At 38.1% G+C, this 18,792-nt stretch overlaps 2 protein-coding genes across 3 annotated transcripts; both read left to right on the forward strand.

Annotated features, from left to right (window-relative positions):
* Window positions 1-25: 25 nt before the first annotated feature.
* Window positions 26-7,336, forward strand: LOC116287631 (aquaporin-7). The gene is made up of 7 exons (XM_089039916.1): window positions 26-283; window positions 1,940-2,024; window positions 2,459-2,585; window positions 3,489-3,626; window positions 3,759-3,877; window positions 4,345-4,562; window positions 5,247-7,336. The coding sequence occupies exons 2-7, from the start codon at window positions 1,941-1,943 to the stop codon at window positions 5,473-5,475; spliced, it is 915 nt and encodes a 304-aa protein (XP_088896042.1). The 5' UTR covers window positions 26-283; window position 1,940; the 3' UTR covers window positions 5,476-7,336.
* Window positions 7,337-10,602: 3,266 nt separating this feature from the next.
* LOC116287650 (aquaporin-3) lies at window positions 10,603-16,583 on the forward strand. 2 transcript variants are annotated; one of them, XM_089039918.1, is made up of 7 exons: window positions 10,603-10,697; window positions 12,187-12,295; window positions 12,659-12,785; window positions 13,128-13,265; window positions 13,969-14,087; window positions 14,474-14,691; window positions 15,215-16,583. In XM_089039918.1, the coding sequence occupies exons 2-7, from the start codon at window positions 12,215-12,217 to the stop codon at window positions 15,438-15,440; spliced, it is 909 nt and encodes a 302-aa protein (XP_088896044.1). In that variant the 5' UTR covers window positions 10,603-10,697; window positions 12,187-12,214; the 3' UTR covers window positions 15,441-16,583. The 2 variants fall into 2 exon arrangements, with proteins under 2 accessions (XP_088896044.1, XP_088896043.1); XM_089039917.1 differs by lacking the exon at window positions 10,603-10,697 and having other exon boundaries at window positions 12,029-12,295.
* Window positions 16,584-18,792: the final 2,209 nt, after the last annotated feature.

Here is an 18,792-nt window from a genome sequence, read left to right on the forward strand (position 1 = left end):
CTATTAGCCTGCATAATTTTGGGATCTTAAAAACCTTAAATGCTAAGAGCTGTAATAGTATACTTGTTAGTATCATTTTCGAGGTCAATACTGAATTTACAGGGTAGTAGGTCGTAATTTATGTATTTATGTTTGAATCCAGCTCCGGGAATAATTCACAAAGGTTTGGTTTGGTTTTATCGGAAGAGAACGCCCCCTTTTTACATTTCGCGGTAAGGATTTCAATTCACCCGTAAACCTTACCCAAAGCTAAAGGAATAAAACTGCTTCTTCACCGTTCAAGGTAAGTCGTGTCGATAAGCGGGGTTCGTTGTAGTATTTAAAAACATTTTCGCTTGGGAAAATAACCGTCGAGAGATTCATCTTCAACCCTTGTTTTTCTCATCTTGTTTTTCTCGCTTTTATTTATTTATTTTTCGAATTAGTTTTATTCCATGTCAAACGCCTTGCCTTTTTGGTGTATTGGCATTTCTTTTATCGTATGTTAAACATCCGACCTCATTTCATCGCTCGTAGATACGGCGATAATAGCATTGTTTTACTGTGTTTTAAAGATATTTTTCACCTGCCAGCCATTATGACTGCGCTCTACAACGTGAGCAATCGATTCAATTCTGCAGATAAATGCGCTTTTGTCCGTGGTATGTAATTCCAAACTTACAAGACAGAAATATAAAGCTGAAAAGTGCATTGTTTATAGCATTAGCGCGGCAGTTTTCAATATTACGCGCACTCTCGATTCAGAACGATTCGGAGAAAGCCATACAATAATAGCTAAATAGAAATACATTTGACTCAAATCTTGAATTTTTGCTATTTGAAGATTAGAAAAAAAACCCTTGAAATTGTTATTCTAATATTGTCATTTCCAATTTACTCTTATCTGTCGCCTGGGGATTACCAGGATAAAGAGATTTGGAAAAAAACCCTACATTTTGGGGGTTCTTGAGTTCTCAGTTCTTACAACCAGCTAGCTGTAACGGAAAGAAAACCCTCTGTTATTCTCACAAAAAGGAATCCTTTCTGAGCTTCAAAACATCGAAGGACGGATTGTCGGTCGTTGATTTACATATTTTTGTGTAAAATCATCATCATCATCATCGCGGTTACAATCGCACATAAGAACAAATAGCATTTTGATATTTGTTTTTTTCGAGAAAGACTTCAAAGAATGTCAAGGGAATTTTTTGTTTTGGGAATCTTAAGTGGGGATTTTACGTTGGTGGAACCGAATACGATGTATAATTTGTCTGCACAGTCAGAGAGAGTAGTATATTGAAGCAACGTAATCAGCTCGTAAGTCGTCAGTGTGTGGCAAACAGGTCAGAGGGTAATGCCAGATAGAGCTGCTGACATGAGCATGGCAATAAGTATCATACCATTGCAATCATTATTTTTCTTATTTTGTCTTGTTCGTGTGCGATCTTTTATTGCTCTTCGTTATATTCATTGTTAACCTGGTAACTCACAAATGGCACTCTCTTGTTCGGAAGTCTCTCGGAATCCATTCGGAAAAATTCGGGAATCGTACGCAGTTGCGAAATTGTTTTTTTTTTTTTTTTTTTTTTCATTTAAAAATGATTGCTAGAAATTCATTCGTACTTCATGCCGCTCTTAACACATTTCTATTTACACATACTTATGTCATACAAGTTTAAGATGTTGATGCCACATATGTTGATGTCACGCAACTGTATGCTTGCTGTGTCACGCTAGCTACGCGGCAATGAACCACATTTGTTTTACAACATACTCTTTATACTAATACCAATATTTGAAGTTTCAGTTTGCTTTTGTTTTTAGGGATAAATTTGTCACGCACATAAGTTTATGTCACGCATCTCTGTCCTTATTCTGTCGTCACGGGGCGTACTTGCCCCTAGGGCGTAATGTTGGAGAGTGTAAGTTTGAACTAATTCGAATTGTTGCCATTTTTAAGGATGGCTTTGAGCAGGTTTCGAGGAAGGCTACCGCCTCTGGCGCGTGAGGCACTAGCGGAATTCATCGCAACTTTTATTTTAATTGTAAGTCTCTTCTTACTTAACTAGCCCTTTTTTCTTCCAAAATTCAAATATCTCCCGCACTTATCTCTCCCTAACTATAATTACGATTTATGATTTATATAGCGCTTCATTATTATTTTTTGGGTGAATTATAAATTTCTCATAAGATGTGGGTTAGCATGGGCACTGAGGGCGGTCACTGCTAGTCCTCAGTGGTATTTTTACGTCCCTTCTATATGGTTAGTAATGATAAAGTCTGGAGTCACTTTCTCCTCAGTTATTTTAAGACCCTGAGTGTTTGTCCGGCCGGGGATTGAACCCACGACCTTACGCGCGAACAACATCTGAGCTGATAGTGTTACTCTTCTGCTTTTTCAAAGTTTTTTATTTATTCATTTATTTATTTATTTTTATTTTTACTTTTTTTTAAATATTTATTTTTGGTTTCTTCAAAGGTATTTGGTGACGGTTCTGTTGCACAGGCCGTTCTCAGCAAGCAACAAAATGGAACATTTTTCTCCATCAACTTCGGCTGGGGTGTTGGCGTTACTATGGGATGTTATTGGGCTGGCGGTGTGTCAGGTATGCCTTATATGCATAACCCGCACGGCACGGCATGACACGGCGCGACGCGACGCGGCCGTTTCAGTATCAATACTCACTCATATTAAACCCCCGACAAATAGAATAATAATTGGATTCATTCCTCTTTCTTCTTCTTTCCTGGGAACTCTGTTTGTCGCACAAAAGGAAAGGTGTCGACTGCATGAGGGAACACATAGCCTATAGGAGGGGTCCTTTTGCGGTCCAACTACAGTCAAGAAGCAACGTGCACCTTAACTCACCTATGAGTTCCGCGAATACAGCACTGAGAAGTAATGCATTAGTGGCTCACATTATCAGCCAGTGTTTCATCAAGCCACACTCTTGTACGCACATCACTGCCACCGGTCACACACTGGGGGTGGTTTCACGGGGTCCATGTTATCGACATGAACAATGCAACGTTTTTACTTGACAAAATTTATTTCCCAAGAAGAAAATTTCTACTGTTAAAGTCGTATGGAGCTAAATATATAACAATAGAGGCTTTGCACCTTCACGTAATGGCAGCCATGACAGGAGGCACAACAAGTAGTCCCCCCCCTCCCCCCCCCCTGGGAAACTGAATTCTTTTTCTTGAATATCAGAATGGACCAGACTCTATTATTCCTGCCTCCTGTTATGGCTGCCATCACGTGACGGTGCAAAGCCTCTATAGACCTGATTCGTCTTGGTGCAATATACTTTCCCATTACAGAACATGCACCTTTCATTCCCTAGAGTATCATTTCTTTGTTTATTGGTTGCGCGTGAAAAAAGCACATGAATATGAACATCTCAAACAAAGAAATTATTCTTAAGAGAATGGGACGTGATCTGAAATGGCAATCACTACACTAAAGAGATTTATCGGCGCCTAACATACTGATGCCCTTTTCACAGGTGCCCACATGAATCCTGCTGTAACACTTGCATTCGCCGTTAGTGGCAGGTTGCCGTGGAAGAAAGTCCCTGTGTACTGTTTGTGCCAGCTGTTTGGGGCTTTTGCGGCATCTGCTTTTATCTATGGCGTTTACTACGGTAAAGCAGTAGCAGTAGCAGTAGCAGTAGCAGTAGCAGTAGCAGTAGCAGTAGCAGTAGCAGTAGCAGTAGCAGTAGCAGTAGCAGTAGCAGTAGCGGTACTGAATATATTATATCCAAATCTATTTTCAGATGCGTTAAATCACTTCGATGGTGGCGTTCGACAAGTAACTGGACCGCTTGCAACAGCAGGGATATTTGCCACTTATCCAAAGGAATTCCTGACCACTGGAGTCGGGTTTGCCGATCAGGTATGACTGATATGTTTAGATTGGTAAAGAGCAAATGGACTATTCTGCGTTTCCACTTCCTCCGCGTAAAACTGACCCAATAGACCCCAATTGAATACCAAATTACCGCTGTGTTTCTTGATTACAGACTCATTTGCACAGGCTTAGCCTCGAGTTCGTGCAGAATATTCACGTGTTCCAGTCAAGGTCCGTCGAGTTTCAAAATGTTTGTATTGTTGTAGTTGTGCATTCTTTACTTTTCTGTTGGTATTTGTGAATATTTAAACACTGATACGAGGCTAACCCTGTGCAAATGAGTCTGTAATCAAGGAACACAGCGGTAATTTGGAATTCGAAACTGGTCTATTCGATGAGTTGGTTAGCTGCGCCCTGACTTAGATCAGCCAATGGAAAGCTTTGCGTCTAAACTGATTTAGTCGTCCAACAAACCACTAAAGTCTAAGATAAGCTTTCTTTTGTTTGTAAAGTTATTTGGCACCGCACTTCTCGTTGGCTGTGTCTTCGCCATCGTCGACAAGTTCAACGTCGGTCCGGACAAAACAATCGCTCCAGTCCTCATCGGCCTCGTTGTGTTCGTCATTGGTGCCACATTTGGCTTTAACTGCGGCTATGCAATCAACCCTGCGAGAGATCTGGGACCGAGGATCTTTACTGCCATGGCAGGCTGGGGATCTGAAGTGTTTACGTGAGTATAAATAATCAAGATTACGGCTTCACGTTCCCTGCTAGCATAGCCTATTTTCCTTTTGTTTTGGTTGAGAGAGAAAAATAGACTCTGCCGATGTAGGACGTTATTTCTGTCGCGCATGCGTGGCGTAACTTAGCAACGCTGTCATGATTTTGACAGCCGCTCTCGTCAAACAATGTTCGGCGCCACGGTGTGTTACATTTGCTCATGCGCACTACAAGTAATCGGTTAAAAACCGGTTTTAAAACTGGTTTTGTTCGTCCACAATCGTGGACGAGGGTGTATCAAGGGAAACGCTCTACATCGGCAGAGTCTCCTTCCTCCCCGCTTGAAAGAAGGTAGAGAAAGAGAAGAGAGACTCTGCTAGCAGGGAAGGCTTCACGTGGTTGAAATTCTGAATGATTTCATATTCATGTGACTGATGTGAAAGGTTTATGGCCGTGACGATGCTGAGTCCTGGCACTTGTTTACATTCTCGACCCCAGAGCCCTTTCACTCTTATTGCGCATGCTCGATCAAATGCTAGAGACTCTGAGGAACCCCTTTTGATTACTCGCACAGTCGTTGACCTAGCATCGCGCGATTTTTTTAAAATTCAATCACAACGCTTAAACTTCATACTATTCAAACCAAATGTACTCCAATGCAATGATATCATGACTGCGTATATTTCGACTTCAGAGCTGGAAATCACTGGTGGTGGGTTCCCTGTGTTGCCTGTTCTCTTGGCGGGGTACTGGGTGCGGGTCTGTACATCTTCTTCGTTGAACTGCATCACCCCAACAAGAAAGACCAGCAGGAAGACAACGAGAAGTCTGGATCAATGCAGAATGAAGGCGATCCCTGTTTGATTCCTGAGTCCGAAAACAAAGGCAAAAACTGTCATGCTGAATTAGAGAGTGCAATATAAACTTAATAAGTGGGAAAAACAAAGGCGCGCAAAGATTCGAATATGATTTTTGAGTGTCGGAAAGATCTTTAAGGAGTGAGCCCAAGAGAGAGATCTTTTCAACACGAGAAAAGCGAAGGGCAAAAGGGTCGTACTGATCGAAGTAGAGAATGTAATATGAACTAAATAGTATATTATTAGCAACATATTATTTTATTTTATGCTCTCGTTAGTCAGTGGTAGAGCATCCGACTAGAATCCGACAATCGTCCCTGATGGGAATTGAACCAATAGCTTTCTGTATTTTATTCGGATGCTCTACACTGACTAACGAAAGAGATTCATTGCCATCAGGGTCCTACCAGACTTTTTATTTTAATTTTAACGAATTCCGTAGTTTAATTGTGACATTCTGAATAATGTCATCTTCTGTTAGTATCATTGTATAATGCGCTCAAATGTGTGCTTAACCGAAAAGCTACTAACACTATAGATGATTTAAAATCGTTTCCAAGTTAATTGTAATGATTTAACATCAAATGTGTCCACCATATATTGTTGTCATGGCGACTATGACGTCACTGATTGCAAATGAGACGTTTAAGAGTGACGTAAGTGAAATCAAAACTGTGGGGGGGAGGGGGGGGAGGAATAAAAAAAACAAATTTTGGGAATTTGACAGACGTTTTCTTTATATTGCACGAAAGCATTTCTTAACGGAGCTATTAAGAAACTCATAAAAACCCACAGTTTTCAACAAGAAAAATGGCGGCTTGAAAGCATTAAGAAAACCTGAAGCTAGATAGGTTTATTGAAAAATTATACTGCAAAACTAGATAATTGACCTTCTGCAAACTTCCACCTGAATTGACCTCAAGGTCAAACAATCAGAATTGAGGATTCAACATCATATTTTGATTAGCATTTCTCATGATTATGCCCAGAAAACCCATGAAATACGAATTCTTCATTCATTAAATTGATCATAAAGGCTATAGTCGAACTCATAAATTCCATTTCAATCGACAAGAGAAATCTATACATTGCAACAATTAAGTCCTCATTCAGAAAATGCTCAGTAACCAAAGACAGTTGACCTATAATTCCTTTCGGTGAACGCGGTCAACTCTTGGTTATAAACGCTTCAAAACCGGCACACCATATATCATATCAAACATTGAGTGTCGTATTTCCCTGTGTCTGTTGTCTGCGTGGCAGATCCACTGACGAGTTAGCATCGTCCCCGTATCCTTCCTCGATTTTCCAAAGTTTGTCTTTTTTTACTTGTCTTTTTTTTTTCTTTTCTTTTCTTCTTCAAAAATGTTCATGTCGAATTCGTTATAAAACGACGGCCTTTTTGTTTGCCGCTTTTCCGCACAATCCAAATATGGAATTGATCATACCATATATGGAGTGAGCTTTCTCTAGTAAAGCTTGATATGAGTCATGCTGTGGCAATTTTTTAATATATTCTTGTTATTGTTTTTGTTGTTGTTGTTGTTGTTGTTGTTGTGATTTTTATGAAAGTCGGGAGAAGTCGTTTCAAACCTATACGAGCAATTACTACTAATTAGCTCAAATTAATCTTAGCCCTAATTAAAATCTGTTTTCTTTTCTATGTCGTTCAGTAGGAGTGTCTTTGTGCGTCAACACATATTTTTTTACTATGGAAACCGCACGACCCTTTTCTCGTTGCTATGGTAATACTGTATTATTGTGTCATAGTTACTATGGAAAAGCACGACCCTTAACTCATTGCTGTATTATTAAGTCATGGTTACTACGGAAACGCTTGTTTTCGTTCACTTGTCAGGGAATTGTCAAATGGCTTATGCTTTGAACTAACACGTTAAGGCGTAAAAACACCGTAAGTTCAAACCAATCATAATGCTTGATTTTCTTCCCGAGGGGAGGGGGGTACGTGGAGAAATCTTAGTATGTCATATATCTACACGTAGATCACCAGTCATTGTTGTTCGTTTTCATTTGAGAGGAAAAAGTGGATTTTAAAGCAAACGTCTCAGCCCGAACCCGCCGTCTTTAATTAGGACCTTTTATAACACGCCTTTTATTAAGTAGAGAAGCTCGTAATTTATCCTAATCAGGGTGTGGAGATAAAGTCGTCATCCCTGAGACATTTCTTATTAGATGACGTAATGCATGTTAAGGTGGTAGTCTTCGTAGAGACGGCGGAGCCGGGGGAGGTGCTTTAGCCCCCGTACACTTATTACGAGAGTTAAATACCCTTAGTTTGAGGTATGATATGAATAAAAAGAGAGACTTGCTCCCCCCTTTAAAATATTCTCCGCCGTCCCCGCCCCGATTGATACTTGTAATCCTGGCTGACATCAGGGTTGAACAAATTGCCGGTCAAGACGGTGATCCCAGCCATTCTGCATTGGTCATTCATCAAGCATCTACACGGTAGCCTTAATACCTGGAAAACTGATTTGTTGTAAGTATCCGAGTTAACAAAAAAATTTCTACATTTCTTGAACTATGACAATTGGAAATAATATTTTTAAGCAGCTATTTATCGATTAGAAAAGTATTTATAGTTATTTCATTGTCACTTGCGCTGGACGTGCGCTGGTATGGATATTTTTTAAATAAAGTAGTAGTAGTAGCAGTTAAATACCAATAGAGCCGTGAAAGAGTGAAGGCATTTAACCCGTGAAATAGATATAAAAATAATACGCGTAGACCCTAATTCCATTGATTTCTTTTGTGTCTATTTGACTGTTCTTTTTACTATTTGGACACCGGCAAAACGGAGTAGATCACCAGGGGGATTTTTATTCATGCTAGACATACAACAATTGTAATCAATTTTCCGCAATCAGAGTTTCATATTCTGAGATATTCTAGATAATTTGTTGAGCTTGTGGTAACTTGGGATGGAGTCGGAACCATGAATGTGGTCAACCGTAACGTCATAAAAACGAAGACAAAGGCGAAATTCGGACAAACAAACTTACAAGTTTACTTTCAGCAGATAATTTTCACAGCCGATCGCAGTTGATCTTAGTTTTCATGGGTTATTGTTGTATCTTTGAATAAAAATGATAGAATCGGTTCGTATAATCCTCGTAGCGGTTAAACCGATGCAATGTTTGTCCAAATCTTTAAGCTATTTTTAGAATCAGTGCGCTGCGTTATTGATTTATTCCAATTCTATTTACTGTTTTCAGAGGCCAAATCTTCAATACCAAAAACATGGCGATAAACGAAAAACGGTCAGTAGGTCTGCAAAGTATTTTCAAAGTTTCACAAGCGTGCAGTGTTGCCTCATTCGGGACAATGAATTCAAAGAACAGCACTCAAAGATCTAGAGCAGAACAGCTTCCGGTTCCATTACCGCCACTTTCCAAGGAACCAGTCAACCTTGTTGCTAAGGTGACGAACGACGACTTTGGTTGCCAAGAGAAAAAACGTTGGATGGAAATCCTAAACGAAGATATTCAGATGCTATTGGACCTTTAAGCGGAGTACATCTTATAGATACAGTCAATTCAAAAAACGTTGCCGTAGACCAACTCAAGCCTACGCGACTGGACCGAAAGGAACTCTGGGTAGCAATCATTGAATCTGAGTTGACTCCATAATTTTATCTGACTAGTTATGCCTGGTTTACAGCACGAACCTTCGTAGGCGAGCGGGAATTAAATATTGAAGGAGACGTTTTTTTAATGCCTTCACATTTTCGAAATTGTGAACTGAATCATAACTACTTTGTTTTTCTTTCCCTAAACCCGAAGACATGAATTTGATGGATTGTTTCTCGCCATTATTATCTTATTACTAGCGGGAACAATTAATTCAGAACGAATATTTAACCGCTTCAGTGATTTTTACCCATATTCCTTTCGGTCCAGTCGCTTAGGCTTGAGACGGTCGACGACAACGTTTTTTGAATTGACTGTATATATTAAGATCATAAATAAGTTATTGAACATATATAGGTGGCTTACAATCATTACGCCTTATTTACTCAAAGAGAGTCATTTAAAATTCGAATGTAAATAAAGTTTTTGATATTAACTGTGATTAATTGCTTACTATCAATCACGTGACTTTTTTGGAGTTGACTGGGGGGCAACTAGCGGATGCTAAGTCCAAACATGTCAAAATAAGTCCTCAAACTATTGTATTTGACTATTTCTACGACATGAAACCAGAAAACAAGAGATCAAAACAACCTCCAAGATTCTACAAGCCACAAAAAATAGTTATAACCGGAAGCGACGTCTTTTCATAGCAACCTATTGATTGGCCGTCTTTATTCCAAAGCCTTGAAATAAAATCCCACAAGGGATTGAATTCAATTACTCTAGCTCAGATAAAGAGTTGTTGTTACTCTCCACCGGGAATCATATTCATTCTAAATACAGTGGAGTTATTTTAACTCCAAAATAGGAGTCATTCTGTCATCATTGTCGCCCGGATTCAACTCCATTTTTAAAGTAAAATTGACTCCCAAAAAATTATTTTGTACCAAGGGAATGAAACTGCGCATGCAGAACTATTGTGGCCATTTTAAATTAGAAGGTCCTGAAGGGGTAAAATGGGAGCTGGAATTCGCGCGCCTCTCTTGAGCTGGGAAAATGCGATTTTATGAAAAGAGAGATAGGATGGCCGGAATTATAAGATTTGGTCAAAGTGGGGGCTGGGAATGGGATTAGGATCCCCTTTTCAGGATCCTCTCTTTACGAAGACATGCAATTAACTAGAAATGACGTCCATTGAAAGCTATGAATCGGTCAAAAGGAGTTCGGGAGTGTGGAACGCCCATATGATGTTTGAGAAGCCAAAACTCTCTCGTTGAGTCATTTGAGATGAATCGGACTCTTGAATCTGTCACAAAATGGCTCAAGCGATTGATAAGATGACAGGACCAAAACATTACAACCTCTTACGCCACCTGCGACAGATCTTAGGTCGTAAAATTAATTAGTCAAAAAACATTCGATATATATTCTCCACAGCTCATTTTTTAAATCCTGGAAATGAAAAAATAAAAAAATTGTGGAAAAATACTGTGATTTTTAAGATTTTATAGCTTTTTTAAAAACGTTAAAGTAATAAATGATTTACATTTCTCATGAAATGAATAACTAATCACGTGATTATTCATTCATTTGCGCGCGAATTTGATATCTTGTCACGACTTTCAAGACTACAAGATCTAGACTACGAAACAATTCTCACCAAACTGGCACCTGAAAAAAGCTTTAAATAAAGAGGTAAATTGTTTCTTTATAATATTTTCTGAAAATATTTGAGGTTTTATGCAACAGGGAGACTTTATACAAGGTTACGTAACTTTCGAGACAAATCTATTTTCTAAATCTATTTTTGCTTTTAAAAATGTGTTTTGACCTACCCTTAGACACTCATATATATAGGTTGAAGACGTGTTTAAGTTTAAGGTCAATATTAAACTCGGAATATGTACTAAAGGTTAATCTTTTCTTAATTGTTTTGCTTGGTAGTTATTTGATTCATAGTAAACATTGTGATGCATTGATATCAACAACATGAGATACATCACGTCAATTTCTATCACGATATTTCTAGCGCAATTGTTCAAAGATTTATTCGTTTTATATTCTTTTTTTAACTGCGCTTTTAAAATAACCGTTATTTTGAAATAGCATCTACACAGTTTGGTATATCTATGTAAGCAACTTCTACTAGGTTAGATACATTTTTTAATTACGTGGGGGGTGGGGGAAGGTTGGGGATTCGTAGTAAAATTTGAAAAATGGTTTGAGCCCTACCTCTTTCAATCAGTAAGAAATTCATAATTCATGACCCTCCAATAAAGTCAGCTTTTTTAGAATTTTTACTGATGTCCGTCCCCTCTGAAAATCCGGCCCTTCCCCTTTGGTTACACACACACACACACAAAAAGGTTTTATGTTTTAATTTATGTTCTATGTACTGTTTAATAAACGAGCAAGAGTGTTTTATCGGGTATAAAACACGAGGCGTAGCCGAGTGGTTTTAGACCCGATAAAACACGATCTGCGAGTTTATTAAACGGCTTAAAAAACCCCAGATGTATGTTCTCATACTGTACCGAATTCTTTACGAAATGAACCAAGTTTGATAGAGAAAATCCAAGTTAAAGTTTATGCAAATGAAGACGAATCTATATCAGATATAAAACCTCCTTCATGGTCATGATTTCTATTGTGTTTCCTTCATGAATTATTAATGAGTTTTTAAATGCAGATAAATGTACTAAATTTATCCACCCAACTTAAAGTCTCATAGTCTAAAAATAGAAAGTATATGCCTGCTGGTATGAGCCAATTGCTTCTCCTATTTTTGAATATAAGAATTTAGTTATAAAATTGTGATTTAGCATTATTGAAGATAATAAATGCGAAAAATCATTTCTCAAAAAGAGGGGGGAGGGGGAGACTGTAGCACTCTTAGCCACCCTGGCTCCTATGTCCCTGGTATACATTGATTAGCATTTATCATATATTGCTTTCTGTCCAATCAACAACTGAATTAGAATTCTTTTGTCATTCAATCATCAAAACCACTTTAACCCACTGCTATTTTGAATTCATACAGAGAGTGTAATTTTCAACTCATCTGGGTTCATTGCTCAATCTTCTAACTGCTTAACCAGTAGTTATAAGATACATCTATAACTGTTACAGCTGTGTTTAGATAACTTTCACAACTGCCATTCAAATATTCTCTTTTGCCTTTTAGTTGGTTTTCTGAGTAAATTGTAAACATTATGGCCAGTCTTCCAAGGTGTAAAGCACCAGAGATGTTGCGGCTGGCGATAGCAGAGTTGTTGGCAACATTCATACTTGTCGTAAGTACTCATGAAATATAAATGCATGCATCCTATGTAGCTAGGTCATAAAAAGTTTAGTCTCATAATTTTAATTTCTTTAATATTGTAATTTGAAAAATGCCTTCTTTCATATTCATCCTAGACCATCAGCTTTTTAAACATCATTACCTTCTCTTAATCCCCACATAATACATTTTAGGAACAATTGTTCTACCTAATTTTTAAAAATTATTTCTTGTAACTCAAAACAGGAAAAAATTCTTGTACTTCAAAAACCGGAAAAATCTAGTTTGGTCTGTTATAGTCAGAATATTTGATTTTGATCATGCTATTAATGACCAACAAGGATTAAAATTTATCTGTAATTATTTTCTTTCAAAGACTTTTGGATGTGGCTCTATTGCTCAGATGGTGTTGAGCCGTGAGACCAAAGGCACATTCTTTTCCGTGAATTTTAGCTGGGGTATTGGAATAACTCTGGGCTGTTATTGGGCCGGTGGGATATCTGGTGAGTATATAAAGAGTTAGATTAGCTTTGTTTAGGGTATATATATTTAAGGATATATATATATATATATATTATAATCATTAAACCTTTACGCTTAAAAGCTTCTTAGTGAAGATAATTTATTCAAATCAGGGCTTAAAATCTAAATGGCCATACAGTAGATCGGTTGTCAAGATCACGCACCAACCAAGATATTTTTTGGATGGTCATATTTCATTTCTCAGGCTCAATATATATGTTACTGGTCAAAATGACAAGCAATGCAAAGACATCATCTAAAGCATATGAGTGGCTTTATTTAAAGTATATCTCAGTGCTGTATATCTATCTTCTTTATATCAGGAGCTCATATGAATCCAGCAGTCACACTTGCCTTTGCGGTTGCTAGGAAACTGTGTTGGACCAAAGTACCTGTCTACTGGCTAGCCCAGCTGTCTGGGGCTTTCTTTGCATCTGCTTGTGTCTACGGTGTTTACCTTGGTATGGGTTTGTTTCATTTCATATTGACCCAAAGGAAAGAGAATTTCGTTAATATGCACTAAATTGATAAAATGATATAAATTTTTTTAAATGTGAATGAGAAAGGAATATGCTTTAATTTATGGACTTTTTCAATAGATTTTAATTTTTGAAACTTGTTTGAAAAAAAGATCACATTTAACTGGAAACCTTTTTTTCTTCTCCATTTTAATTCTTTTTAAGTAAAATTTGCTTGAAAAAGACCATTTTTAACGAAACATTTTTTAGCTTCTCCATTGTCATTGAAATGAAGTGCTTTTTTAAAAAATGCTTGGAAAACACACTTGACTGGGATAGATCCAGCTATGTTTGCCTTGAAATACTGTTTAATCATTCGTTCTCTTTATAGAAAAGTTAAAACAAAATGTAAGATAAAGCGTGGGGTCTTTGTGATGATCATCTGCCTTTCTCCCGCCATTTCTTTACAAAATTATTTTTAAATTGAAGGAATAGATAATTCTAAGAAAAGCCCACGGTCACGGCACGGTGCGCTTACGGCACTGAGTTTTTAAAAGTCGTACGAAAACAGCTTTATGATTATAAATTCACAGTAAGACAACGCAGCCAAGGCACAGCACGGTGCACGCTGTCGTATTAATTTAACAGTAACCTTATTATTTTGGCTAGTTCTCTTATTTGATGCATTTGTTTATCTCACATTAAGACGCTCTCGACGCATTCGATGGTGGTGTTCGTCAAATCACAGGTCCTAATGCTACAGCAGGCATATGGGCCACATACCCTCAGGAATATTTGTCCATTAGGGGTGGATTTGGAGACCAGGTGAGGGCACTGGAATTTATACGCTCGCTGTTCAATCGATCTATCCAATCCGCCATCCAACCATCTCATCTCATTCCATCCATTTATGCATTCATTCCATCCATCATCCCATGCTAACCATCCTTTTCCATCAATCCATCTATTCAACAATCCTTGCATCTCATCTCCTCCCATCTATTCCATCCACTTCATCCACTTCTGCCATTCATCTATCCCATTCCATCCATATGTCCATTCATCAATTCTTGCATCGATAGCTTGCCCATTAATTCATCCATCCATCTATCCTATTCAATCCATCCTTCCATAAATCAATCAACCCCTCCAAGTGCAAGAAAGTAATCAGTTCACAAACCAATCAGTTCGTAATCTCTTATTATTTATAGGTTTTCGGAACATTTTTGCTGGTCGGGTGCATATTCGCAATTCTCGACAAGAACAATAATGCCCCTCACAAGGGCGTCGCCCCGATCCTCATCGGTCTGACCGTATTCATCATTGGAGCGACTTTTGGACTCAACTGTGGCTACGCCATCAATCCAGCGAGGGATCTGGGTCCTAGAATCTTCACGGCCATGGCAGGCTGGGGCGGAGGAGTATTTACGTGAGTCAGTCATGATCAGAAATCCATAATTATGAACTTCAGTCAGGATACATTGGGGATTGGGGTTTAGTTTAAAGTACAAACATTACGATATATTAAGGCTTAATGAATATAACGCGTACCCAAGATTGACCAAGATCTCGAACAGGCCTTATGTTAATACCAGTCCATTAGCATTATATTGCTATAAAATGTGCATGTAAAAATCAGTACATTAAAAAAAAAAAAAAATTAGAGTATGTCCCCCGCCCTCCCCCCCCCCCCAAAAAAAAAAGAATAAAAAAAATGAAAAATACAAAAATGAAATAAAATAAAGTAGTCCATTAGTCTTTCTGAGGTTGAGGTGACTTATTTCCAAAATTACGTCTCCTAAATCCATCTCCTAAAACAATCCCGTAATTTATTGCAATACCAATTCAAATGCCAAATTCAAATTCAACCCAGTTTTCCCCTGGGACTCAGAATGGGTAAAAATTCAGGAAAGATCTATACTTAGAAAACCGCTGTATTTTTGTATTTCCAGAGCCCATAATAACTGGTCTTGGGTTCCTGTCGTTGCCTGTCTGCTAGGAGGCATGGCAGGGGGGTTGTTCTACATGGTATTGATTGAGCTACAACACGATTCTGACGCCGCGTCAGGAGATAGTGAGTCTTTTGAAGATATTGAGGACGAGTCAGGCAACATTAATAGCGTAAATGTGAACAAAAGAGCAGAAAAGGAAGGATATCGACCGCTTTCTAGTAAATGAGAGAAATGATGAATTGTATATGAGAATGTGAAAGATATAGCCAAAAAAGTGTACCTCAATTGGAAAAAAATGTCAGAGAAGTATTATGTCAGTTCTTTTAATCCTCTGTACCAGAATTTTTTCAGTGCTCAAGGATTTCGACCGCTTTCTAGTAAATGAGAGAAATGATGAAATATATATGAGAATGTGAAAGATATAGCCAAAAAAATCGTACTTCAATTGGTAAAATTCTCAGAGAAGTATTATATCAGTTCTTTTAATCCTCTGTACCAGAATTTTTTCAGTGCTCAAGTAGTGTGAAGCTAAGTAACAAAGTCGGAAATCAGTACTCTGAGCGAGAGACACAAGGGGTCGAGTCTTTAGATCTTAAATTAGAAGTCACATGAAAGACAATCTAAAATAAGTAACATAGATTTGTTTATTGTATTAAATTGAGCGTCGAAGACTTCTATTTGATAAAAAAATTCAAGTTTTCTAGAATAGAAATAATCACTGACAAACGTAATTTATAAACGTCCTTATTATAAATCTCGCATTCTGATTGGTTGGGAGCGCATGCTTTATGAGAGCACACAGCACGCACGCCCCCTTTGCATTTTATAAAAGAAATAAAAAACTTGTTGTGCTGTGTGCAGTTATAAAGTACTTAGGGATTGACAGAATACTCGGGAAGTGTCGAGAAGCACTTCGCTACGGGTCGTGCTTCTCCTAACACTTCTCTCGTGTGCTGCCAATTCCCGCGTGCTTTATAACTGCACACAGCACGCGCACGCGTTTTCTATTTCTTTACTGTGACGGCTTAAGGAGCTGATTTAACGGACGCTTCATCAGTCAATTGACATTTCATGCTGATCAAGAGACGAGATAAATAGAGCAGCTTCTTACGACTGTGAAAGAAATTACTCTCCATCCAATCAAATAGCAGGAGCGCGACACTAACACGGTCACGTCAAGGTCACGGCACTGAATCACGCGCATTGTTTGAGAAAAAAATCAGGCAATAAAAATCCTAGAAAGCATCACGGTACGGCACCGAGCTAAAACAGCCACATGGTGCACCGTGACGACAAATATTAATACACATTGAAGACTAATTATTGATAATTATTAAATAAATACAAATATAATATCCAGTTGAATAAACTGTTGTTTTTTATTTCTATAGTAGAAGTCACAGAAATTAGCTGATTTGGGGTTGGGAGTGATAAGAGGGGGGTTCTTAAGATGGACTTTTTTTTTACCGGGGGGGGAGGGGGGGGGGGGGGGAGGGGGAAGGAGATTAGGTTTTTTACCTGTCTTGCCGCCTGTTTTGTCTTTATAGACCTCAACCCTTGAAGATGTACGACTTTTATTGTCTTTGGGTTTGAGGAGAAGGTTCAATCTTTCACTAAAACCAGTGATGTCGCTTCCTATTTACTGGGTTGCCTGTGGCAGCCCTGTCTAAAAATAGGTCTGGTTGAGTGTCTCCGTATTTTCCTTCGTCAGAAAATGCCAAAATTGCATTTCATTTTGACACCTATATGAAAATAATAAATGGCCGGCAGTTTCATTTTTTCTGGGGATTTTCCTCTGTTAGATTTTAATTTGACGGATTGGGATAGACAGAAATAGGTTACTGAAAAATAGAAAAGTTTCACTATTTCTATATTCTATTATTTTTAAAATAAAAAAAAAGAAAAAGAAAAAGAAATCAAAAAAGAAAAACAGATCAAAAAAGAAAAAAAAAAAAGAAAGAAAAAGAAGAAAACGGAAAAAAGGAGCAAAAGCGTGAGTAGGTATAATGTTTAGGTCACCCATCCAAGTGCTAACCCTCCTCAGACGAGCTTGACGTTAAGTATCTTGAACGACAACGATCTATCCACTGGACCACGGTTCCAGGTGAATCAGTATAACAATAGCCGTGAAAACAATGCACCGAATAGACTAGACTTTTTAACAATATACTTTCAACCGATTCCGTGCGTGGCAGAGATGCAAGGGATTAGCCGATATGGTCTGGGGGCTGGCTGGTCTCTCCCCTGATGCTTCGGCTAGAACATTTTCTTGCGTAATTCGTGAACCCAAGGGCAGAAGGATTTAATCGCCGTCAGGTCCGAAGTCCATACGCCGCCTCAGCTCTGCGGATGTCTCGGGGGTATGGCACAGTGGAGTCGATTTTTTGAATTTCTTTTTGAAGGGTTCGAAGCCCATCTTATCCGCATAAGATTTTTTTTTTTTTTTTTAATCCATTTTTTTATTAGATTTGAATCTTCAACAATAAGACAATTGTTTTAGTGAAAAAAAATTTTTTTTTTCTAGTCGGTTGCTGATAAGCCTGTATAAGTTCGATCAGACGTTATCAGTCATGTGAGCAATATCGATCCGCGAAAAGTAGAGCTATGCTTTCTTATCTTTAATTTCCTGGCAAAGTTTACCAACAAGAACATTTCTCTATATTATATGCCCGCAAAGGACTAGTAGGTGGTGCCCTGAAGATTTCTGGGTACTATTGCTTAATTTCTGCATTCTCTGACAAGGAAAATAAACAGCCAACCCAGTAAATAATATAATAAAAAAGGATGCTAAAAAAATAAGAAAATTAATTGGTGATTCTGACTAAGAACATTGGGATATTTGATCTCGTTGCGTAGTCACGGCGCAAGATTAAATTCACAAATAGCGTGACATGCATAACGCAAAATTGTTTATTTTATAGCCTACAAAATGGCAGAACCTGCAATTATTTTGAAATTATGTAGAGAACACCTTAAGTGAGAAGATCGTCTTAGATGAGTTAAACGAACTCATTCTTTTTTGTGAAACATTCCATTATCTTTTGACTGACATCGCAAACGTCCTGCCTTTCCCTCCCCTCCACTCTCAGTCCATCAAGTGATCGATGCACCAAACACACCACGAGCTGATCACGTGAAACTGTTGCCGTGTTTGCAACTCTTCTATGAATGGGAAAATACCTTCACAGTTGGTTTTAATACATTTTTAAATTATTATCATGATAAGATAATTCTAAAGTCAACTCTGTCTTTCACTTTTTACTCAAAAATAAGCTCTGAAAGAACATTTCATTCATATATCTCATGCACACCTTCACAATGAGTGTCAAGAAACCGTGCAAAATCAAAAAACAAAGGTGCAAAGATTGATTGACAGGAGTCTATTGTTCCCATTGGTTGGTGATGAAATCATTGATTTTGAAATCTTTTCTTATTGGTTAGTTTTGACGTAATAGTCTTTGACCAGCTTTCCTATTGGTTGATTGATCACGCTGGCATGAAAAAGGTTTTCAAGGTGTTTCAAATCTTTTCCCTCACTTGCTGCACGACCGTTGAATAGGTAAGTCACAATAATTTAT

Source organism: Actinia tenebrosa, unplaced genomic scaffold (assembly GCF_029948245.1).
Source record: "Actinia tenebrosa isolate PJP-AT-01 unplaced genomic scaffold, QUT_ActTen_1.0 PGA_scaffold7__59_contigs__length_16204524, whole genome shotgun sequence".
In the NCBI taxonomy this organism is placed as follows: Eukaryota; Metazoa; Cnidaria; class Anthozoa; order Actiniaria; family Actiniidae; genus Actinia; species Actinia tenebrosa.